At 38.2% G+C, this 24,930-nt stretch overlaps 4 protein-coding genes across 4 annotated transcripts; all 4 read left to right on the top strand.

The window, feature by feature from the left end:
* Positions 1-1,994: 1,994 nt before the first annotated feature.
* On the top strand, positions 1,995-4,597 carry LOC145468351 (carbohydrate sulfotransferase 3-like). The gene has a single exon (XM_081452049.1). It carries the CDS (start codon positions 2,387-2,389, stop codon positions 3,581-3,583), a length of 1,197 nt encoding a protein of 398 aa, XP_081308175.1. The 5' UTR covers positions 1,995-2,386; the 3' UTR covers positions 3,584-4,597.
* A 450-nt stretch (positions 4,598-5,047) lies between these two features.
* On the top strand, positions 5,048-8,071 carry LOC145468219 (carbohydrate sulfotransferase 3-like). Its single transcript, XM_081451888.1, has 2 exons — positions 5,048-5,309; positions 6,805-8,071. The coding sequence occupies exon 2, from the start codon at positions 6,816-6,818 to the stop codon at positions 8,034-8,036; it is 1,221 nt and encodes a 406-aa protein (XP_081308014.1). The 5' UTR covers positions 5,048-5,309; positions 6,805-6,815; the 3' UTR covers positions 8,037-8,071.
* Positions 8,072-13,591: 5,520 nt separating this feature from the next.
* On the top strand, positions 13,592-15,328 carry LOC145468545 (carbohydrate sulfotransferase 3-like). The gene has a single exon (XM_081452281.1). The coding sequence runs from the start codon at positions 13,627-13,629 to the stop codon at positions 15,049-15,051; it is 1,425 nt and encodes a 474-aa protein (XP_081308407.1). The 5' UTR covers positions 13,592-13,626; the 3' UTR covers positions 15,052-15,328.
* A 3,672-nt stretch (positions 15,329-19,000) lies between these two features.
* On the top strand, positions 19,001-22,910 carry LOC145467792 (uncharacterized). Its single transcript, XM_081451382.1, has one exon. The coding sequence runs from the start codon at positions 19,190-19,192 to the stop codon at positions 20,726-20,728; it is 1,539 nt and encodes a 512-aa protein (XP_081307508.1). The 5' UTR covers positions 19,001-19,189; the 3' UTR covers positions 20,729-22,910.
* The last annotated feature ends 2,020 nt before the right edge of the window (positions 22,911-24,930 follow it).

Raw genomic sequence — 24,930 nt, forward strand, 5'->3', positions numbered from 1 at the left:
AATTTCGCAAATTTCAGCCTCGATATTCTTATAACACCCTCACGCTAAAAGCAACAAAGCAAGGAAGTAGCGGCTACCTACGTAAGTACGGACTTGCAACCTTGAGAAATACAGAAAAGTACATTTATTGACGAAAAGCGTATTACCGGTACATAATAAAATCGGTCTCTAGTCTCTCTTATTAATGAAGGTTGATATGTAAACAACATAAGTTACTAAAGACTCAATGTTTTTCCATGTTTTGATGTATGAAACTGTTCCCTGGAAAGCGAGGGAAATGGCATTTTCGAGCTCCTAAAAATAACAATGTCAGACCCGCTATGACTCTCTCTTCAGTGCGTGCTCCGGGGAAAATACACGCTATTCCCCTGCTGAAAGGTGAACATTTTTAACTAGCACAAAAAAACTAGGGAAATTTATTCTTACAGCAGCGTCGAAAGAGCAAAAAAAAAGCGCGAAATTAATTTTCCTCACGTGTTGAGTGTGAATTAATCAGAATATTCATATGAACAGTACAAGTCAAAAACTCAATAGCAACCGATCGTCGGCACGTCATAAAGGAAAATATGCTTTTAAAAATTACTGAACAAAGCTGGCCTGTCAGTCAGCCAATCAGGGAACACGGATTTTCTCCATTTCTCCATTTCATTTCATTTTCTCCATTTCTCCAATCAGGCGTATGCTCACAAACTAAGCTCCTAGCAACCCTGCTGGACAATTAGATGTTGGCTCAAACTGTCAGGCTGTCAGAGAGCAGAGCTCAAATTGCTTCAAAAGAGGTTGAAGAGTCGGGCGGAAATTTTAATGAAATAGTTTCATTGGTCTTCTGATATTTTCAGTTAACCTCTAAGGTCATTGTCAGACAGGTTTTCGGCTTCAAAAGCAAGAAGCGTAATTAAAAATACAAATAAATAAAGGAAAAATTACACATGGAGGTTTGAATGGCTAATACACGTTTCTATGGATTCTATTGATACTGTGTGAGGCGAATTTCAAGCACTTTACGGAAAATTACTTATTCAGTTCCTGGAGGTCTGTATCTGTGTAGATTTAATCTCTCCGTCCGACTGGCGAATTATCAGCGAAGCAGAACACCGAGCAGTTAAATCGAAACTTGCAGAAGGTACAGTTGGCAATGTAGACTTAACATTAGTGTTACACAACGATTCAAACCTCAGTGGGTTTTGGAGGCTCTTTACATCTAAACTGATTACACATCTTGTATTTCAATTGTCAGTTCTGCGTTTAGTTTGGTTTTAAAGCACACTGAACTCCTTGAAGTGAAAATTAATACACGAGGTGAACCGTTTGATTTTCTCTTGCCGGCAATACAGCTCTAGGAAGAGCGAGATAACATATCAGGTTATTAACCATCAAAAACCAAAATGGCACAATTTTTAATTTAAAACCTGAATGTCATGCGAGCAGAGAAGGTCCTTCGACTTCGCTGGTGTGAGAATATGAAGGAAAATGTTAACCTTAATATGTAGTTCTTGCAGTGTTTAGGCAAAAAGGTAATACAATATTGAAAAACAACAAAGAAGTGTGCTTGCGATAAAACAGCCCACTGTTAAAACAATTTCGCACGTTTTCTTGTTTAGTATTTAAGATATGTTTATAATTCATATTCCGTCTGGATTTAGCGCTTGTGAGTCAAGTTCTCAAGTGCCATCATATCTCAGATCAGGGAAAAATCAGTTTTAAAATTAAACTAACGTCAGTAAAATTCTCAATTTTAAACTGAGAGGTTTTAATTTCGTTTTAAGTTTATTTAATTAAGCTGTTTGTTGAAATAAAATCGGCCACGTTTGAAAGTACACTGCAACACAATTACAATAATCAGCGCCAACTATTCTACTTTATTTTAAATGTAACTTTCCTATATTTTTTCAATCATCGGAAGTAATTTAGTATAAAGATTGACTTTGTCGAGTGAGCTGATCTCGCTAGCCTTGCTTTACAACTGAGCAAAAGATAGGAAGATGTACTTCACAGAGTTTAATGTCCCTAACATAACAGCTGAAAAGAAGCTTTAGTTTTCGTCACTCTACTGAACTACAAAAAGGAAATCTCACTGATAGTCTCGATGTTTTCGTTAAACGAAAGCCGGGTTCACTGGCTAATTCTTAAATGTTCCGCCATCTGTATCAGTCTATAGCGAAAGAGGTCGCAGTGAAGGTTACGACACTCCAAAGTGAAAGATTTCAATTCGTATTGAACTCGTTCATCAGTTTACTGATTATCCCTGCATAGGCTGTGTTCAAACCAAAGTCCATTATTTAATATAGAGGTAAAGTAAATCCTGATTTCAATCTTCCCTTATAGTGGTCTTACTAACTTCATTTTACGTTATGTTTTACTTTCAGACTCCAGTTAACTATTCCACATGGCCGTTTTACGTTTTCGTTTTATTTTCCGTATCTTTTTCGCGACTCTTTTGCTGATAGTAACCATATCAACATTTACGATGCTCCGAGCCAACCATAAATCTTATGTCAATAAACTTGAACCTCGTAGCAATGAAGATAAATTACCAATCGACGCAAGTAGCCCATCTCTGCGAATACTCTCCGAAGATGTCCGACAGTCTAACGAAGACGTTACGCGTTCCGAACTTAACCCGACGACTAAACCCAAACGACGAAGTCTTGTGATTTTCGGAGATGATCGTTCAGGAACTACACTTCTGACACGAATGTTTAGCGAAGATTCAAACATTTTTTCAGTGTACGAACCATTGTGGATAACTCGAAAATGGCGAGCGACCGAGCCTGATAGAGACCAAGTGAAAGATGTTACTGACGTTGTTAGTGCGCTTATGAGCTGCCACTTCGTGGATAATCCGACTGCTATGAAATTCCTCGCGCACACCTCCAGAAAATGGGCTCCAGGATTATTTAAAAACCCGTTTCAATCTCCTCCAATATGTAACGGGACTGAGAAAGGAAAAACAACTTGCCCAAGTCCTGAAACGGTGTCAAGACGTGTAGAAGAGGCCTGTTCAAGCCATTATAAGCACAGTGTCACCAAACTCGCCATTGTTCGCGTGCCAGAGAGGAAGCTATCAAACATCTTTCCGAGGATAATTAATGACAATCCAGACACTGAAATCAAGATTTTACACGTTGTTCGCGACCCAAGAGGTTCCATAAACTCCAGGATTAACCTTGGATGGATCAAAGAAGTCGACAAAGCAAAAAATTTCGCTGCCTGGCCAAAGGACACATGCCAAGGAATCATACAGAACGTGAAATTTGGCGCCAGTCTTGAAGGAAGCTTGAAGGACAACTACATGTTGGTCAAATATAAGGACATCGCTTTCTCGCCCGTGCTGACTGCCATGAAGATTTATAAGTTTGCTGGATTTGAGATGCAAGAGAGCTTGACTCGATGGATTATACACGCAACAAATCCAAATAAAGAAACTCTCTACAAAGAGGCCAAAAAAGCGTTTTCATCGTTTCGAAATTCCACTGCGAATGTTGAAAAATGGCGACAGGAATCCCCTATAGACAGGACTCGCATTATTGAACAAGAATGCGGCGAATTGTTAGATCTTCTCCATCTGGAAAGACTAACTTAATAAATCAAAACACTGATACTTTTTCTATTAAACGCGATAGAAATCTCGAGCTCATAATCTAATTGTTTTAGTGTGAATCTACTAGTAGTTCAAAACGCAAAGAAGCGGACGCTAGTTCGTCAACAAGCACACACTGCTAGGCTACTCACTATCTGCAGCAGAATTGACCGTGGGTAGAGTAGGCAATCAGCGAGTGGCACTCATAATAGAACACTAGTAGATTTATACTAAAAAAGAGATATATTGATGGGGGAGGGCCGAGGGGAGAGTAAGGCGGGTCAGCTGCTGCGACCATGATTGTTCTAAAAATAGTCTTGACCATGCAGTTGTACACAACACGCACACGCACACGCACACGCACACGCACACGCACACGCACACGCTCATTCACTCCTTCTTCACTTAGCCCAGCTCGATGACTGATCTAGTTAGACCGTTTAGCAAATGAAGAAAACTCGAGCACCTGATGAAATTCCCCATAACCCCACAATGAATGACAACAAACTTCACAAAAAATGTCTCTCCCAGCCAGAATTAAGTCTGACACACGTACATTGGCTAGAGGTACCAGAGCCCAGAAAAATCAATTACGAAATGTGGCACACACGCAGCACACGTGCGATTAATGATATCGAATTGACAAATTGACGTCAGTTTTTTTATGCGTTTGTCCTCTTATTGATGATAAATTTCGTCATAACATTGTCTTTACTGCGGAACCACTCGCCTGCGACTGGTGGTTCCACAGCCACTTTGACAATGTTATGACGCAATTTATCATCAATAAGAGGACAGACGCATAAAAACTGATCTCAATTTGTTTTTTACAATAACAAGACCCCAAACTGGTCAAATGCCTGGAATAAATGAGGGGAAAAGACGCGTAAACTTGCCGTAAACAAAGATAAGTGGATTTTATTCAAAACGACGCGAACATTGTCAATAGCGTTCCTCGCTCTTTGATTGGCTACTTAAAAAAGTCCATAAAAACTCATTGGTTAAAAAGTTGACAGTTTTACAGCTGATAGTTGAACTTCAGAGCTTGCATAAATTAAAATTTTATCCGTCTGCACTCTTATTGATGATAAAAATGAGCCAATCAGCGCGCGGGAAATTAGACGGTTATTGTAAAATGTTTTGTTCTTTATTCAGTATTTCAACTAATATGCTCTCTTTTGTCTTATTTTGGTACCTAACTGAAAACACAACCAGTTACCTAAAAAATAATTTATTTATAACATTGAGCATATTGATTCAGATTTCAAAATAGTTGAACGAGATTAAATGAAGCCATTTAAATCCCTCGTGTACAGCGAGACACGTGTGCTCTAAATAAAATTAATTTTAAAATGTTTCCCACCTGTAAGAAAAATTTATCATTGCAAAATATGACACCGTTTCTTAGCTACGGAGCTATCGATGAAAAAATGCAGCTGTATTGATTTTCTTACACAAATTTCGTGCTCTGCATAGTGTATTTTAGTTCGGTCTATTTGCCTATAAAGAGTTCAATAGCACTTGCTTACGTTTAATGGTTCGCTAACAATTTTCTCCTCGTTAAGGAACTTTACGATCTAGATTCTTTTGAGTTAGATACTTGTTTTGTTTTCCTAGTTTGTAATTCAGACTTCATAAGAAGGTTGGTCTGCGGTATATAGTTATACGACTATGGCTGTGAATTGAAGGAGTAAACTTGAACCCGGAGTGGAAAGCATATCGAATAAAGGTAAGCCCGATTTTTCGTAAATTTCCAATTTGTTTCATCGTGCGAAGTCATGAAACAAGGAATGAACGACATTTCCTTGGCTTTTAAACTTACACTGTCGTTGTAACATCCTTAAAACTATCATCAAAAAAATGCGGCTAATTAAAAACTTACTTTTACCAAATACATGAAGGTAAAATGACGAGCATTTCAATGAATAAATGATAAATAAATTCGAGCATTATTGAAGGCATCGGTAGTGAATATTACTATCTTTCATACAATTAAATAAAATAAAATGTTAGAAAGTTAAATATTTTCATGCAGTTCCCGGCTCCTTATAGGCGTAAATTTTTTTTCGGATCAGCTTTTCTATGAACGCTCTCATCTGGCAAAATTTAAAGGCGAATTGTAAGCTGGGGGGGGGGGGGGGGGGGGCGACCGCCATCATCATTCATACAAAAGACAGTCAGAAGATCTATAAATTAAAGTAGCTTTTATCAAAGATCCTCTCTTTTAGTATCCATGAGTATGTAATCAGGGAACTAAATGTAGAACATATTTGATGTTGAAATTGGAAAGCGTAGTGAGTGACTATTAGAGGTCAAAATGTGGAACATCGAAATTCACACAAATAAATTAACGTTCAAAATTTTTTCTAGATAAGATTATAATTTATGAACAATTACCGCGAAAATTCAACAAACGTTTAAATCTAAACGGTTAGTGACGGAATGGAATAACTTTGAAGCTAATATCTAGCGGGATTTTGACGTAAACCCTTTCATTGCCAAGCTTATGGAAATGTAACTTCTCCGGTTTCTTTGGTCGCCGTGACGTTCTTTTAACGTTCGTTCTAAGAAGCGGCGCCTGATCCACTGGGAACTTAACGATGTACGCTTTCTGACAACTGAGAGACCTTTTTTTTGATCAGGACTGTACATCACCTGTACCTTTACAAACAAAGTAGGACATTTGACGCATATTCGCTACACTACAAAACAGTATTTTTTGCTAGCGCGCGTGAATGAGACCGGGAAGAGACTGGTGAGATTTAATGAGACTTGGGAGAGACCGGTAGAGTGAGTGAAACTGGGCAGCAGAGCCTACAAGGCGCGCGGTCAATGCTTTCAGCACTTTCAAAGCAGAACGTGAAAAAAACCGACGATCATGTTACCGTCTACATATTCCCTTTTTTCTAATAGAAAATTCTTTCAATTTACATTCAATTTGCAAATTTCGCTGGCGAGTTATAAAACCCTAGTACCACAAAATAGGTTGCCATAGCAACATCTTTGACCAAAAGGACTATGAACTTGGGAACATATTGAATTGAATTGTTCAATGAAAGGTTTTTACCAGACGACATTTCAGGAGTTATTCTCTTTGTCACTTTCGAATCTTAGTTTTTGAAGGGCTATCGATCTTAAGTTTGATAACTCTGACATCTGAAAATTAAAAGCGCTTCAACTGAAGAAGGTAAACAACAATTAATTTTTCTTTGTCGTTTTTGCAGAGTGCCAAACTATGAGACATTTTCGCTTCTCTCTGCGGTTATTGTTTGCCGTGGTTATTGCTTGCGCAGTCTTCTTGGTCGCAGATTTGCTTTACGGAAACCAACAACAAACCATTGTTACAGATTCCTTCAAGACTCTTCAAACTTCCTTTTTATCGAATTCTGGAAACGAACTCACGAAAAGTGATCCTCTTTCGGATAAGGATGATTTTATTGACTTAGATGTCCCCTCAACAACCGAGACCCGCCGGGATAATTTCCCAACGACACCGACGACCTCGTCGGATTCTTCCGATCGCAGACGAAGTTTGCTGATCTACGGAGCCGACCGCTCGGGAACAACGTTTATCAGCCGAATGTTTAGCGAAGATCCTCAGGTATTCATGATCTACGAGCCTCTCTGGGTGACCAAGCGATTGAGAAAGGCCGAGCCGGAGACAGACTGGTCAAAAAGCGAGCTGGAGTTGGTGAATGGGATCCTTAGCTGCAATTTTCCAGATTTTCCCATGGCAAAACTATTTCTTGGCCATACTTCGAGAAACTGGGCAGCCGCTCCTTTTAAGAACCCGTTCCAGACTCCAAACTTTTGCAACGTCTCGGACACGGGTCAACTCTCGTGCCCAAACCTCTTACAAATACCAAAATTCGCCCAGGAACGTTGCTTTACAATGTACAAACATAGTGTCACTAAGGTGGCCCAAGTTCGCGTGCCTGACAAGATGCTGTCAAGTATCGTCCCGCAAGTGTTCTTAGATAACCCGGATACTGACGTCAAAGTCATTCAAATACTCAGAGACCCCCGTGGGAGCCTGAATTCCAGGATTCAACTGGGATGGCTACCAAAACACACATCCCCCGGGTTTGTACGCCAGGTACGATATCCATGCGAGAAAATAGCGGAGAATGTGAAATACGGAAGAAACCTGCCCGAGAAATACCAAGACAAATATATGGAAGTGTATTATCGTGACATAGCTACGAACCCTGTGAAAACTGCAATGCGAATCTACAGCTTTGCCGGGTTTCAGATCTCAGAGGATTTGATTAAATGGATTGTTTTTAACACGAGTCCAAGTGAAGAGGCACTGGCTAGGGAATCTGGCAAGAGCTTTTCCTCTGTTCGCAATTCTACTGCAAATGTCGAAAAATGGCGCAGTGCTCCAGCAGAGCAGAACAGAATAATTGAACGCGAATGCAAGGAATTAATGCAACTGTTAGGAATTGAAAACTGATGAGGGGATATATATTTTTGAAAATTGACGAGTAACTAGGATAAGACTCTAAATCAAATTGAAAAAAATAGCGTTCTCTGATTAAAATAGTTTAAAATTATATAATAATAACAATATCAGTAATAATAATAACATTAATAGTGCTAGTAACAGTAACAATAATAATAATTGTCGAAAGAAATCAGGCAATTACTTTGGTTTGGTTTACTGCGGTTTGAAATTGGCTGAGTAGTCTCAGAATTGGTAAGTAATTAGTTTGGTTTTGGTACAGTACGACACTCATTTGAAAACAACTCTAAAAGAGCGGTTTTAGTTGAGTGTCGAAACATTTACGTTGGTCTTGGTTTTGGTTTGACTACGATTTGAGATTATATCTTCATTGTTATATCTCCATTATTCTTGTACCTTTTTCCGTATTTTCATTTTAATTTTGCCCCCGAATATTTGTTTTGTACTTTTTATTTCATGGAGGACCTCCATGAAAACCACGTGTATAGGTGACGGGCGCTTCCTCTTATAAAGATTGTTTATTTCTTTTGTTTAATTTATCTTAATGTAATTGGTAAATAATCGGTTTGGTTTTGGTTTTAGAACACTCAGTTGAAAACCGCTCTAATAATGATAGCAGTAATAAAAATAATAACAATATTAATAATAATAATAATAATAATAATAATAATAATAATAATAGAAAACTTTACAACTTTTTAATCAAATGTAGTTAGCCTTTGCCGCAATTATCTGACTTGTCGCGAAACCGCTTTCTTTTTCGGTGGCGGGAGGTCGAGATGTAAAGTGAAAAATTACATAGTTTTTGTGACTTAATAATAAGAAGAAGAGATATAGAGGGAACAAAAAGGGTAATAAATGCACAATAAGGCAGAAATGTTTCATCCAAGGCCCGGAAGTTCAAAACAGGATGCGTCAAAATAAACTCTAAGTTCAGCGCTTGCAGTTAATATTAGGCTGATTTAGCAACAGGACGGGAACGTCAGATGACGACTGCGGGGCGCGCGGAATAACCTGGATTCTGTTCTAATTTGACCATATTTGGGTACTTGTAGTGCGCGCGCTGTTGTCAAGTGACGTTTCCGTTCTCTTGCTAAATCAGCCTAGTGATAACTATTTGCGGTACTATAATCTATGCAAGAAATGTTATATTTAGGTGGCTCAAAGCAGTTTCCAGCACTTTTCAAGATTTAGATTTGGATGGATCATTGTTACCCCACTTTAGCAGTTGATGCTGCTATTATGGTATTAAAAGACTGTCCAATCATTGGTAGATACGTTGTTATCATTTTCGTGACACAATAAGTTACCATAGCAACAGTGTGACCTACTAAAAACCCTTTCTGTTTATGGGGTTCAACACCACCTTAAATTTTCCTCTTTGGCTCAATGTCTTAAGGTCATTCCACTGAAATAGAACCTGCACTGAAATTTTTGTGAAACTTTGCCTATTGATTGTTTATATTATGGGAACTTAAATTTTGAAATAAAAATGAGGGGTCCCCATGTTCGTTTAGGAGCAACAGCACCTTGGTTATACCTATATAAATCCTTATAATAGCACCATGATTGTAGTCACGATTGCTCGCTAAATTCACGTTTCCGACGATTGCTTTTTGTTCTACACTGAGAATTGGTCCAAATTTATTTTACACAGAGAAATTTATTACTCAATTCAAAACAACAGAAAAAAAATGATGGGTCACCATACTCGTTTCCGAGAAAATGACGATTTACCTCTATGGCAAGGTCCAGCTGTAAAGAAAAAGCCGCCATTTTTTTAATGCACGCGCTAATCACGCGTGAAATTATGCGCAGTAGGGATGCGCAATGCAATACTGGGAAATAACCTTAATTCAGCATTTTTCACACAAGCTATGCATCAGACAGTAAAGCAGTCAATAGCCCACGAGGCGAAGCCTTCTTCGGGTTAAAATAAGCTTTACAGTAAAAAACTTAAAAATACGGCCATAAGAAATTACGAGATGTAAACTTGTATATACAAAACTAGTGCCAAGATAGGTTATGTAATCGATTACATAATAAAAGAAAGGAAAAGTCTAAATAATGCAGACAGCAAAATACAGAAGGCTTCAACTTGTGATAAAATGTTGTAAACGGCTAATTACTCAACAACAATTAGACCAGGATATGAATATGCCAATCCGGCACAAAAGAAAAACGTAAATTACTGCTAAGATAGATAAAAAACAAACTAATTGCAGTAATTCAAGACTTTTTATAGCAAATGCGATTTTTTGACTGAAATTTATACATACATACAGACACATACATTTTGATAAGGCAGGTCTGAATATGGCAACCTTAGGGCTGGCGTGGACCTGCCATAATAAAATTTAACTAACCTTATATTTTACAAAGAACAAGAATCTTAACAATATAAAAAATCTGGGTTTTTAGAATTAATTAAACAAGTCTCTTTTTCAAATTTTTCTGGTCAAGAGACCTGAAGGCACTGCGCATTGGTCGAGCCTCGCTTTGAACCAAAAACAATAAAAACACGGACTGGACTGTCATCGTAGTTTTCGACTCCGCGACATTCAGGTGACGGGGAATCTCTGTTAGTCTTCTGTTGTGCATGATGACGATTTCATCAGAATCTTTCGTATATTATATATATTACGGCAAATAGGTTGATAATGTCAAGTTCGCCGTAAACAAGTTACACTGTAAGCTTAAAAGTGCCGTTTCTGATAGTATTGTCCTCTGTCATATGTTGGATAATTTTCGCAGTTCGGATCTTTTGGTGGACGGACATGTCTTGCAAAAAAAATCACACTAATATTTTATTAGCGTTTTGACAATTTCAATCGCACAGGCTTTGACGTATTCTCACAAAAATTTGATGAATATTTTAAGCACCTTTTCTGATAGCTTTGTCGTTCACTTGTGCAGCTGCCATGTGCTTCTTGCTACATTTCGCAGCTCGGCGGCTTTGCTTCTTGCTGAATTGTGCATCGGACTTTTCACACTTTGGTTCACGCCTTCCATGTATTAGTCAGCACCGCACTGACCAAACTGAACTAGCATTTTGAGAGCTTTAATCTTACAGGCTTAACATATTGGCATAACATTCCTTAGTTTTCAGTTTTTGTGCCTTCCGTTAGTTTTGTATTGCCACTTGTGCATCATTAGTTCCAGATAATCATTGGAGTGCGAATTTTCAGCATGTCAACAATATATAATAAGAACAATAAAGAAAGGTGTACCAATTTCAATTCAATGCATTTGCAGAAAAACCTGATTTCTGTTTACGTATAATGATCTTTTTTTATAACAATAATGAACAACGCAACTTCATAGAGAAAAAAGAAAAGAAAATTCTTGAGTTTCAGTTCTTCAGTAGCATTTATAATAGATTGATTGCAGGAACAACTTCCTCACAACACCCCTCCACGATTGCGTGGCAAAATTCTTCTGCTCCCGCAGTCTCACCATCCCGTTGTCACACAGTACTTGATAAGAAGTTCACCTTTTCCTACAAGTCCCACCGTCCTGCGATACACTTGTAACTTCCAAAATAATTAAGAAGCTATTGCTACGATGGTCCAGCTCTCCCAAAGTCAACAAATAATAAACACTCGTGTTATATATAAATTATGCTGTAATTTAAAGGAACTCAGTCACGGTATTTTGAGTTATTTTGGCCACATACAAAATTACCTTAAAATGGTAGGAAACCCGATAATAACAGTTTAATAAGCTAGAAAAACATCAAAGACATAATGATAAACCATAAAGGAACAAGGATGGCTAAGGATGAAGAAGATTAACACGGATTACAAACGACGAATTGGAAAAATTGTGGCTAAACTTTTCAATATGCGCAAACCGTGACTGAGCTCCTTTAAGATTAACTTGTAATCTGGTAATAAAGCTTGTTGTTGTTGTTGATACTGCTGGTCAAGCAGTCATGATGTTAAAGAATAAATAAACACTAGTGAAAGTGGAGTCCAGTTCTGGTCCTTCCTACGGTCACGCAGTGCTACGTAGCATTACGTGACAGAGAGAGAGAGAGAGAGAGAGAGAGAGAGAGAGAGAGAGAGAGAGAGAGAGAGAGAGAGAGAGAGAGAGAGAGAGAGAGAGAGAGAGAGAGAGAGAGAGAGAGAGAACCACAACCGGACAAGTGAAATCTCCTGCAGAGTGAACTGAACACAGGCAAACCAGAAATACCACTGTAATTCATCACTTCAGCCAATCACCAAGGACACAGACAATCCAGTGAACCAATCAAAACTCCAAGTAATAACACGTGGCTGACGTGAAGCGCGAGAAAACGCTTGTGAAAAAGTCTCGATTGGTTTTGGTTTTACTCCTGATTGGATGAAAAAGTGGCGCGAGTTTTCACGACAGTCACGATGTAGCGCAATAAATCAAATCCAATAACTTTTCGAAGCTCACATGAAAACCACCATTACATATTACCAGAAGCATATCATGCTTCTGATATTACATACTACAAATTGCAATTTAGATATTGCAAATTATAAATTATCTATTAAAAATCGCAGTACTTAAACAAATTTCAAGCTTGGCTTGAAAATGAAAAACATGGCTATGGAGAACTCCCGGCAGGCAGCCAATAAAGACAAATCCACTTTGAGGCTTTCACTAATTACAAAATGATTAAAACACTGTACAGAAAAAATTAATCGCTGGACGTTTACACAAGATGGCGTCGACATAGTTGCAAATGTTTCACAGCAATGTGGCGTTTCCTAGCAGCATATTGAAGCCGCACCATCAATTGCAATTGTAACACGTAGACTGCGTCATCAACCCTTAAGATTTCTTGCTCGAAGAGCCTTTCATATGTCACTATAGAACGTCTCTGTCTCTACCACAGGTGAGTATTATTCTTGTTTACTTGTTTCGTTGAATTTCAATCTGCGCTCAATGTGAGGCACTTGAAGAGAGGCCATTTAAAATCTCACATTAAAATTTCACGGCAGATGAAGGGAGATTCGGGTTTCTGGATTACATTTTCATTCTCGTTGAAAGTTTTTTGAACATTTTCTTTATGAAATACGATATCGACTGATTATTGCATACGAATGGAATATTTAATTTGTGTCTGGCTGATCTCACAGACGTAAAGTTTCCGTTTATACTTGTTATGCCTAACGCAAATGCTATTATACATGTTATTTATTATAGGACGATGAAGTAAACTGTTTCAGTAAGCTGTTTTATTCAGGATAAAAGCACTCTCTTATTATTTAAAACTGGCAGCCATTTGTTTATTTGTGATAAATAAACGATTACCACCAGCTTTAAAGAGAGAGTTTTCTTCTGAATAAATCAAATATAGAGAACAATTTCGTTCAGTCCGTGCCTGAAAACTTCAAGATAGCAACTTAATAGTAAATGTATATTTTGTCCACGATTCACAACAGTAGATGGACTAAGTTTTTTGAGCATATATAAATTTTAATATAGATGTGTCTTAAACCAACACAAAGTTGGTTCACCTCATTCATGATCATTTTCCATATATTCTCTCAATTCATGTTTATGCCCTTCAGGGTTATTGCTTTCTTGATCCATTGACCACAAAAAGATGAAAAAGAAAGAATCAGCAGCTAACATCAGCTATCAACTCTGCCAACAGTTGTTTTTACCTTGCTTTGTACTTTGCCTATTTACCTCAATGACGCTGCTCTACAAAAACTGGGAGACAAGGAACCTGACTCTCAAGTATCACGTGACGTCAACAGTGCCGACTCAAAACCGAATTGCGTTCGTGACTGTCGTAACTATTCCGGCAAAACGAACGTCTACTGAAGTTCAGGCAGATTTCAAGCCAAAGCTGACCTTGGTGGACCGATCTTCCCCCGAGTCTCATACGGAGTCATCCGCAGCTCAAACGGATTCAAATCCGAAGCTGGTCTCGACAGACCGATCTTTGCCCGAGATTCAATCAAACTTACCCAAGCTACTAACAGTTTCAAGCCCGAAGCCCGACACAGAAAAACCGTCCTCTCCCAAGTCACGTCAGGCTGCTTTGTCCACCAAACTGTTCCCCGATGTTCAACCGAAGATCCCAGCCGAGCGCCGCCGAAGTCTCCTAATCTATGGCGCCGATCGCTCGGGAACAACATTCACAACTAAAATGTTTGCCGCAGATCCACAGCTGATGACGGTTTATGAACCACTATGGATAACAAAGAGATGGAACAAAGAAGACAGTTCACAGATCAAAAATTGGAAGAGAAATGTCCTTGATCTTCTTAAGGGAATTTTGAGTTGCAAATTCGCCGAGAGTCCAGCGGGTATAAAATTTCTTTCGCAAACGACGAAAACGTGGAGTGGAGCGTATGTGAACAACGCGTTTCAGTCTTCCGCGTTTTGCCCCAACGGAACATGCAGAGATCTTGCCAGAAACCCGAACTACGCCGACAAAGTCTGCTTAACAAAGTACAAACACAGTGTTACTAAAATAGGTGAACCTAGGACACCGGACAATCTGATTTCATCTTTTCTCCCGATGCTTTTCACAGAGAATTTAGACACGGATATCAGAGTGATCCAGCTTATACGCGACCCTAGAGCGAGCATGAATTCAAGAATTAAATTGGGTTGGATGGTGGATTTTCATCACTGGAGTTTCCCGAACAACGTTGGAAGAGTCTGTTCAAACTTGGCAAAAAACATCAAATTTGGGCGCAACTTAGGTCAGTGGCAGGATAAATATCTCGAAGTACACTACAGAGATCTCGCTGGGAAGCCGCTGGAAACGACACAAGCTATTTACAAGTTTGCTGGATTTGAAATGCCAGAGAGCATTCGTGACTGGGTTATTCGCAATACCTCACCAAGCAAGGAAGAACTGCGGAAACAAGAGAAAGATATATTTTCTTCTGTTCGAAATTCTACAGCGAATATTGACAAATGGCAGAAAGAATCGCCAATAGGTAGAATTCGGATAATTGAAGAACACTGTAAAGTAGCACTAGATCTTTTAGGACTAACAAAAACGACATAAATAGACAAAGAAATCTGATCTGAAAATTTGAAGATTTCACGTGTGGATGTCGATAACCATCACTGAATTTAGATACACGAAATAAGGGGGGGGGGGGGGAATGTTATTAAGCGGGAAATTACATATAACAATAAAAAAGACTTCATAGCAATGAGCGAAAAAATATTTTTTTTCATATTCGTCGCCGGAGAGCAAAATGTACTTAATCAATAAGCGTTTTTGGTAGTTAAAAATATACGATAATTTCTTTAGAGCTGTGCACGTTTGTACGATACACTCTTTTATATATATATAAGAATATATTTTTCCAGCCGAGGCTGAATATTCTTATTTTTTCTGCCGATTCCAGACTGGAAATATTCTTGCGAGTATTCTTAGGTTATAGCGTATGACATTTCTGTTTTCGAATGATTTGTTGTCAAAATAGTATTCAAATAATTTTGGAGCCAGCCTGCAGGCACTGAAGCCTGATATCACACATATAGCTTCTTGCAGAAATGTTATTAGCATTGAACATACAGCCAGTGCTGTTTTTTGTTTTCGCTTTTTGGCTAGTTCTGCCGTTTAGAGAGAGGAAGAATTTTATACGCCGCTTTATTGAAAACATGTAGTTGTACTGTCAGGTTACAAATTTTCCACACACAAAATTGTGTCCTTTTCAAAATCTCAGCCTCGGGTTTATTCTTAAAATATTCTTAAAATTTCGTAAATTTCAGCCTCGATATTCTTATAAAATATACTTTTATGAAAAAAGGAGTGTATGTTAAATTCAGTATCTGTTATAGTGAATGATGCAGTTCCAATGGTTAAACTAGATCTAATGCATGTTCTCATAGGCTAGTACATAGTCACGTGATAAAGGGTTGACAATTAAAGAGAGCGTTTTTTGCGCTTATTGCGATTTGCTTATAGTCGTCCCTTGAGTAGTTTATATTGCATTTTGTGATAGGCAAACCACAGACAACGCGCTTAAGCCGGCGTCCTCAGCACCTTCGTCCTTATCAGCTTGCAACAGGTCGGAAACAGGCACCCCTGAACCTGACAACAAACTTAGGCCCCATCTACACTAAGTCGAGATCGGAGGAATTTGAAAAGGGACATTTCACTTTGAAAACGCATCAAAGGTTTTCCATCCACACAACGCCGGAGAAATTTTAAAACACAACAATTACCGGTCATTTTGGGTTTGTGTTTGAGGAAAACTCGGGCAGGGAAATCACGTGATTATCGTGACGTCATCGCTTTCGAAAAGATCCCTGGTCAAATTTTTTTCCGTCCACACGAAAACGAAAAGCCGGCGTTTTAAAAATCGCCCGGTTTGCAGAACGTTTTCGAAAACTTTTGTTTTCATGACGGATTAGTGTGGACGGCAGGGCTGACCGTTGAAATAAAGCTGTGTTTGCAAATTTCTCCTACGTAGTGTGGACAGGGACTAGATGTCGCTCGTACTGATTCGAAACTTTTGCGGGGTTGTCAAACTCTGTAGTGCTCGCAAAGTCCTTCCGATTCAAGATAAAGGAGAAAAATGCAATAAATGGATTAAACAGTCGTTTAATGATCATGAATATTATCAGGGGTAAAATAATACGTTCCACTTAAGTATGGGCTCCTGATATCAGAGGCCCATGTAATTATTCAATAAATTGGATGTGGGTTAAATCCCGGGTAGGGGGTGGGGGGGTGGGGTGGCACGCCTCTTTGCGATCACGAAACCACTGATACGATGAAATAGTCTTCAAATAAATGAAAGAAAAGTAACGGCCTTGATCAGAGAAATACAGGCGAAATAAGGAATAAAACACATGTAAAAAGAATTAAAACGTTAAAAAAATGAAAAGGGGTCTAACTTGAGTCAAATTTGGACCGCGGAAATTTTTGGTTTATAATACTCCCAAAACTATTTCATTTGAGTGGTATATGTTTAAGACTGTGAAGGCACTTGACTAAGCAGCTTTGTCCCTCAACAATAACCTCTTAATGGATATTTTTGACTGATATAAGCCTATTAGCTCTTATTAAGCCGGCTAACTCATAGAAGTTTTCTTACAATAAGCCGCGATTACCTCAATTTATAGCATTTCTTGATTTTCAGAATTTCAGGATCGAACGAGATAAGAAACTCACTAAAACGTTATTCGAACAGAAGGGGCTTTCAAGTTCTGTTATCTCGTTCATGTTTATCAATATCGGAGAAAGAATTCCGAACAGCGGAAAATATGTATTTGTTCCCTTCTTTATCCGCTACGCTTTTCGTTAGTTTACACAGAAGGATAATAAATGTAGTCTCGCTGAATTTTTACACGACTCTTACCGTCTTGAGCGCGATTTCTTTCTCCAAACCCTGGCTTTGAACAAACGCTTTCACGCGGTCAGGAATTGAGAGGACAAGCCAATCTACTTGAGTACAAATATCGCTGGGTGTTCAGTGTACTCGATATGCGCATCAGGAGCCTTTACTGCGTAGTGACCTTCTGACTCCAATTATACTTACGTCATTTCAGGCGGCGGACTTTACGATGGCTGAATAAAATAACTGATTTACTCAGCGCTATGTCCAAATCAGACAAGCGTACCAGGAATTTTTGCCATTTCAGAACTGTACGAGATAAGAAACGAAGGTTAAAGATATGAAAGGTTGAACAGGATATCCCGGTAACTCTCTGGCCCACAACAGATTCCATGAAAACCGCATTGTCTGCATTGGTAGATAGTCAAAATACTCTTTTAAGCGGGCGCCATTTTTGTCATAAAATGATAACGAAACATAACATATTGAACTAGTAGTAATCAAAGATTATTGAATTATTGAGAGTTAAATAGCAATGTCTTTTTTTCTGGTAAAGAAAAAAATCTGAAAGACGCGAGCAAACATCTACAGTTTCTGTTTCTTCTTATCACGAAACTGACTGGGATCAATGAAGGGAGGACTTAACCTTGAAGCCCCGGCACTAAGTTGACTCGAAAGTGTATTCTAAAATTTAGTAGAAGAATTGAAGCAAGCGTTGAACGTAAAAAAAAAATTATTTACGACTTAATTCACTGGCTAGAAAGAGTATTCTTGTTCCGCTTTCTGCTAACCAGCAGCGGTAACAGGTATCCCTCCGGGAGTAACGGACATGAAAACCGGAAAACCCGCGCTCAAAACTTCGGCTTTGGAACAAACGGAAAACCGCGATAAAATGAATCGGGAAAACCACTCAAAATCGGAAACCGCCAACGACATAATATGATTAAAACTGCAAATTCACAAACTTGAATCCGTCTCGCTTTACGTGTTCTTTTCCTTTATCGCGTGACCACAACATTGATCACGCGAGAAAGAAACTTTTTAGCTTATCATTTTTTCTAAAAAAAAACTCGTTGATTGCTAGATTTTTCCCAAAAGTTGCATATAAACTAGGAAAAAAGAGAAAAACGAAAACCGCAACAGACATGAAACCCGAAAACGGAATATTTTAAGTGTAACTGAAAAAATCTAAAAATGACCAAAACCTTACAACCGATCCCCCGCCGTACCCGCCTCATTACGGTGTTGGTATTACTGAGAATCTAGCTAGTGATAAAAATCAGTACGAGAATTTTTTCCCTGAACAGATCAAATAACTATAACCCCAACAAAGTGCCACTGTATATACTGCCAGTGTACAATATACTGGGCTGTAAATAGACAAGCCACCAATTTTAATATGATACCAAATTTACAAGGTCAAATATTCTCCCTGCCTCGCTGATTTTTAAACAATTCTCAATACATAAGCCTGTAAAGCAGCTGTTCGGGGGAAAATTTGTAATAAATTTGAAACGAATTTGTTATCGTTCCGTCAAACTGTCAACAGCTGTAAGCAATCATATAACTAGCCAAAGAACTTCATTAATATGCGATTCGATAAAAAAAAATGAGGATCCTTGACATGTAAAACGGAAACAACGTGTTCTAGCCTCAACTAATCAACATAGTTTACGAATGCAACGCTGCAACGATCAGTCAAATATTTCTGGATTGTGCTGTGATATGAGTGTGGTGAAATCGAAACTCGATTTTCAACGATCATCGAGCTGATCAGGCTGTCGTCACTTTAAAACTTCATTAACAACACTGGTTCTATATCGATTTAATTCTAACCGAGTAGAAGTCTTTATGTGGCTGTGTGCGAGACGGCGAAGGTCACCTCTAGTGTCGAAATGTGGAATTACGCTTGGCGTAAAGATTTGGGTTGTTTTGAGTATTTTTATTATGTATCATCTGCTACATCATGTTGAAGACAGCCAAACTTCAGCTGGTATCATACAAAAGAAGCTTCAATCACTGCCAGCATCGAACCTTCACAGTACCGCCATCGAAAAAGCCTCGCAGTTTTTTGGTCGAGTGAAGAACCGGTCTTCAACGAGCGCACCTAACAATATTTATCTGAGTAATCGGCCGATAATCAATTATTCCGCCGATGGAGTAAAACATAACCTGAAGTTTCTCTTTGTCTTACACCATTACGAACAACTTACGAAGACCACAGAAAATTTGTTCCAGTTAGCTGCGGTTGCGAAACAAATTGGCCGTGTGATTGTGGAACCTTTAGTTCGAGATTCTAGAATGTGTGGTTTGCCTTACGGTTGGTCAGGACAACCACGGACTGAGAGCCGAAGATTTTATCCTCTGGCGATTTATTTCGATGTAAAATTTATGAACAATTTGCTCATAAAATCTCATTATGCACGGATGGTAAAATTGGAAACTTTTAAACGTGAGTGTCGATCAAGCGTTGCAAACACTACATTGTTACATTTTATGTTCAATGATCCCAAAAAAGACGAAATGAAAAAGTGGTACAAGATATCGGCCATGGTGTATCGAAAGATTGAAGGGGCCTTGAAAAAATCCGGTTGGTGTGAATGCAATTTTATTGATCGTGGTCTCGATTTTTCTGACAGAATTGGTAATTTTCAAGCTGGGAGGCAAATTTGCATAGATGCCGAGAAAGTCAAGAGCCTTCAATTATTTAAAACTGAAATTCTTAAAGGAGATAAGTGCGTAGCTATTATTCATTGGCGAGGACTTGGCAAGGACAGAAACCATTTCAAACCGGAAGTGGATCAGAGCAGCCGGAAGTTGGTATATTCGTTACCGTCAAGTGAACTCGTTATTTCAAGAGCTAGGAATATCGTTGATTCGATTGGCGAGGAGTTTATTTCGGTCCATATTCGCTCTGAACGTCAAATACAGTGGTATGGTTTTGAAAGATTGTCACTATGTCTCAAAACCTTAGTGGAAAAGGTTGGAGTGCTCAAGCAAAAGTACAAAATCACGCAAGTTTTCCTTTCTTCGGATTTTACTCGTTTTGGCTCGGACACCTTACATTCGTTAACGGCGCAGAACGTTACACTGACCAACAAAATAAAACAAATGCAGAGGTTCTTATCAAAAAGTTTAAAACCCACTACATACAATCCAAAATCAGACGATCCAGTGGTTATGGATAGTGGTGTTGTTGCACTGACAGAAAAGAATGTCCTAACAGGGGGGTCACACCTATTGACTATTGGATCTGGGACATTTCAACAGTGGATTGTTGATACTTTCATAGAGAAGAAGTCGAGTGTTGACAAGCAGAACTACTGGACAGTCACAAGGATTTGCCACAAAGCCGAAGACAGGATGAATAACAACTACAACCCTAGCTGATTGTTACAAAATTCTGTAACCATGGTAACAGCATAACTAACTTTAATATTGCTAATAAGGTGGCTAGGTCGGTGTAGTTGGATGAGAAAGGGGTACTTTGAAGCAGCATTCTAAGTAACAAGATGTAACTGTCAAATAATTGCTTACTCCTAAGAGGACAAAAACAAAGATTATTTCGGCAACCTTGGTCAAGTCAAAATTCAATATTTTGCAAGCATGCATGGTAGTCACATGATTAGGGTTGTTGTTTCTAAATATCTTTCCTGTTCAATTACAAGTATCGATATTTTCCTTACTTATTTTCATACTTTCACTTAACTTCTTCTGAACAAAGTTTTTTTGGAGGATTTAGCACTTTCCTTCCAAAAATCAACCTACTCCCTTAAAAATACCCTCATATTAATAATTGTGTTTTCTGCAAATTATTTACATATTTAAAAGGACCGTTGATAACATATGACTCTTTTTCAACATAAGAGATCCCAGTATCATGATAAGGGTAGTTTTGAGTTCAGAATAATAAATTATTACTTGTATTTCAAGAGTTAGTTTAATCCATCCTAGAGTAGAGAAACCAAAGTTCATCACATATTCAGGGATGTTATAAATTAATTATTGGTTTTAAGGGTCTGAACCTGAATATTACCACCCTACAAATGCTATCCCTTTTAATATTGCTGCAGCCTATCATAAAACACACAATCATTGCTACAAAGTACTAACATTGTTAGTTAGATCATGGATCAAACAAAAAATTTAAAAATTTCTTGTTTCATTTCAGACTGCATAAATTGCATACAGATCTGTTTCTCATGTCAGGTCGCTGAAAAGTAAATTATAAGAAGACGAAAATTCTTAATGGTATGGACAGTGGTTAGATGTTTTCTTTCCTCCATCTTGGGAGGGTAGAGAATTAAGAGAAACAAAAATATTAATATTGCTAGATAATTCAATTTTTTTCCTTAGGGAATAGCTTTTAACACAGAAGGAAGTTTCAGAAGAAAATTATTTATTTTTCAAAAATTAACAAGAAGAGCAACTGGGACACGGAGTAAATTATAAAAATAAAGACTGCATATAATGTAAGAAAATTTATTTAACTTAAGAGAACTTTTCTGAAGTGCTTTTGAGAAGAGCATCAAGCAAAACTATGTCTGGAAAGAAGTAACTTAAATAAATGGAAATTTACAATATTTTATCATATTTCAGTAACAATGCTTGATTAATCAGTCTGGGTGCAAGACCACAAGCCATGGCATGGTTGCCAGAGACACAACCTTTCAAATTCCCTGACTTTTCCCTGATAAAAGTAAAATTTCCCAGATCATATCAGTGGTGGATCCAGACCTTAAGCTAAGCGGGGGCCGGTGTTTTTTTTGCTTACCCTGTTGGCTTTTCTTCCTGTTGTGATTTTTTTTTTACCAAAAATAAGGGGGGGCCCTGGGCCCCTCCCCTAGATCCGCCACTGCATATAATAATTGCAAAATGTCAGTTATAGCTGTCTTTTCCACCCATTCTTTTAAGACTGATAAGTTTCCAACAATTTGCCTTCTTCATTATGAAAGAAAAACACTGATGAGATCATAGTGACCTCAGATGTTTCTTCCAGCCCTCAATGTTATTAAATCAGCCGACGTCGACAAAACCAGGATCGGACCGGACCGGACCGGATCACGGATCGGATCACGGATCAGATCAAGGAAAAAAATTCAAAATTCAAAATTGAAGATTCAAAATTCAAAATTTTGTTGAGCGAATTACACTAGAGTGACTACTGTGAGCAGAACTTGATATTCCTTTATACTTTTATAATATCAAGCCAACTGGGAGCTGGTCACAGATGAATTTTTTTCAGGCTGTTGGGTTTTGATTGCGATGATCAATCATGTCTTCATATCTTTCTCCGCAGTTCAGATAAATGATATTTCGTATATTCACTTGCATCAAAGGTAAACTGTCATAAAACGAGTCAGCATGGTAATAATAGGCCGAACGTATGAATCGAAACACAAAAACTAAAAACACTAAACAAATTAAACACCTGTTGATTTCAAACAATTTCGGTCTTTGAGATAAGTCTATACTTTTACAAGATGCGAGTTTGGAATACGACATTTCACACTGGAATAAAACGATACAAACCATTTGTATTTCAAGGAAATACAGCTGTTTTACAAAAAATTATAACAATAACATCCAGAGTGTGAACGACAACGCAACCCGAGAATAAAGAACATTTTAGGAGTTACGTCACGATTTTTAGAGTCATTTTTAGGGTCGTAAAGAGTTACCTTTACATAGAATAAAACCTTAACATGATCGTGTTCTAGGATAGAAAACACTTAAGAGCAGCTTCGCCTAAATATCAACTAGACTTGGAAATAGCGAAAAAATCGAATTTCTTCAAACTCGCCCAGAATGAAGCCCTACGGGCACTAGTTACAAAAATATCGTTTTAAGTTCGATAAATCAAAAATTATTTTTTTCCGCAATTTTTTCGTTTCGATGCCCCAAATCGGCCAAAATCCATCGAAAATGAGCGGCATATTCAGAGGCTCGTAAACTCAAAAGCAAAAATCTTCATTACAAACTGATTGCACGTCGTATTTGTACTTCCTTTCTTGTCTATTTAGAGCTAAATAGATCGTAATTTGATTACGACTTAAATATTTGACGAATTTTTTAAGTTAACGACGCAAGACAGCTTTACAAGAGGTCTACATTTAGCCTATTTTCAAATGCTAAAAAGGCGTTCTGGTACACGGCTTTTCCCGAAATGACTAGTTTGGTTTGAAAGAGCATTGTTTCTTCTTCAAATTACTGAAATAAAATTTTTGGGTAAATAAAATCGTGAGCGCTGAGATAGCGAACTAAATGCAGCACTTCGTCCTGAAAACGTGACCTTTGACCCAAGCGTAACGAAACCAATTACTGCAAGAAAACCTGGAAGAAAAGCAAACGTTCCGTTATTTTGAAACAATTTCTAGTGATATCTCTCCGAAACCATGATTGCAAGAAACTATTTCCAGATATGAAATCTTGCAGGGTCAAAGACGGAGCTAAAGGGCGCATTTTGACACAATAACTTTGTTTGCTGAGAATTGAATTGCAGTCAATTCCAGTGAAATTTGCAAACTTGACGTATGTTAGCCGATACTTACCTGAATATTTATATTAATAGAAGAGTCGTCTTCTTGGATTAACCTTCAAAAGAAGCTGGACCCAGATTTGGACACCTCAAAAAGAAGAAATGTTTAATATTCCGTGACCTACCCGATGCTATAGATTCCATGCACATGCCAACCGCATGTTTGTTGTAAAACCAACTGAACTCCACTGACAGTTTCCATGGGCAACCCCAAAATAAACAATCCCCAAAAATGTAAAGTGAAATTGGCTGTCTTCATGAACAGTTAGAAGCTAGAGTCAAGTTCTATTACCTTTAAAAAGTGCTTGATTTTATTTGTTTGCGTCGACTTTGTTTACTACTCTCACGTTCTAATGCCGCGAATCATACAATCGGTCACACCAAAACAGTGGAGACCGTGCAGACTGCAGACACTTGTTTGGGCTTTTCATTGTGACTCCTTCTTTTGGGTCTAGTTACAAAATAGTGTTAAATATATCTGAAAGTTTATCATTTATCCACAGGCTGCACAAGCGCAGTATTTGACTTTTGATTCAATAGACAAACGCGTACAAGACTTTGTATGGGAAACTTACTCAGTCTGCACGGTCCGCAGTGTTTTGGCGTGACCGATACTACGCAGTATTCGAACGTGACAGTAACGACTGAGTGAACAAAGTAGAATCAAGCATTTTTAAAAGGTAATGGAACTTGACTCTAGCATCTAACTGTTCATGAAGACAGCCAATTTCACTTTACATTTTTGGGGATTGTTTATTTTGGGGTTGCCCATGGAAACTGTCAGTGGAGTTAAGTGAGTTTTACAACAAACCTGCGGTCGGCATGTGCATGGAATTTAAGCTAATTTATAGCAGCGGGCAGCTCACGGAACATTAAACATTTCTTCTTTTAGAGGTTTCCAAATCTGGATGCAGCTTCTTTTGAAGGTTAATCCAAGAAGACGACTCTTCTATTAATATAAATATTCAGGTAAGTATCGGCTAACATACGTCAAGTTTGCAAATTTCACTGGAATTGACTGCAATTCAATTCTCAGCAAACAAAGTTATTGTGT

The sequence above is a fragment of the Orbicella franksi genome, chromosome 14 (assembly GCF_964199315.1).
Source record: "Orbicella franksi chromosome 14, jaOrbFran1.1, whole genome shotgun sequence".
Classification (NCBI taxonomy): Eukaryota; Metazoa; Cnidaria; class Anthozoa; order Scleractinia; family Merulinidae; genus Orbicella; species Orbicella franksi.

What these genes read in the sequence shown, in the direction of transcription:
- LOC145468351 (XM_081452049.1), top strand. Translation starts at nt 2,387, where the DNA reads ATGGCCGTTTTACGTTTTCGTTTTATTTTCCGTATCTTTTTCGCGACT.
- LOC145468545 (XM_081452281.1), top strand. Translation starts at nt 13,627, where the DNA reads ATGAAAAAGAAAGAATCAGCAGCTAACATCAGCTATCAACTCTGCCAA.
- LOC145467792 (XM_081451382.1), top strand. Translation starts at nt 19,190, where the DNA reads ATGTGGCTGTGTGCGAGACGGCGAAGGTCACCTCTAGTGTCGAAATGT.
- LOC145468219 (XM_081451888.1), top strand. Translation starts at nt 6,816, where the DNA reads ATGAGACATTTTCGCTTCTCTCTGCGGTTATTGTTTGCCGTGGTTATT.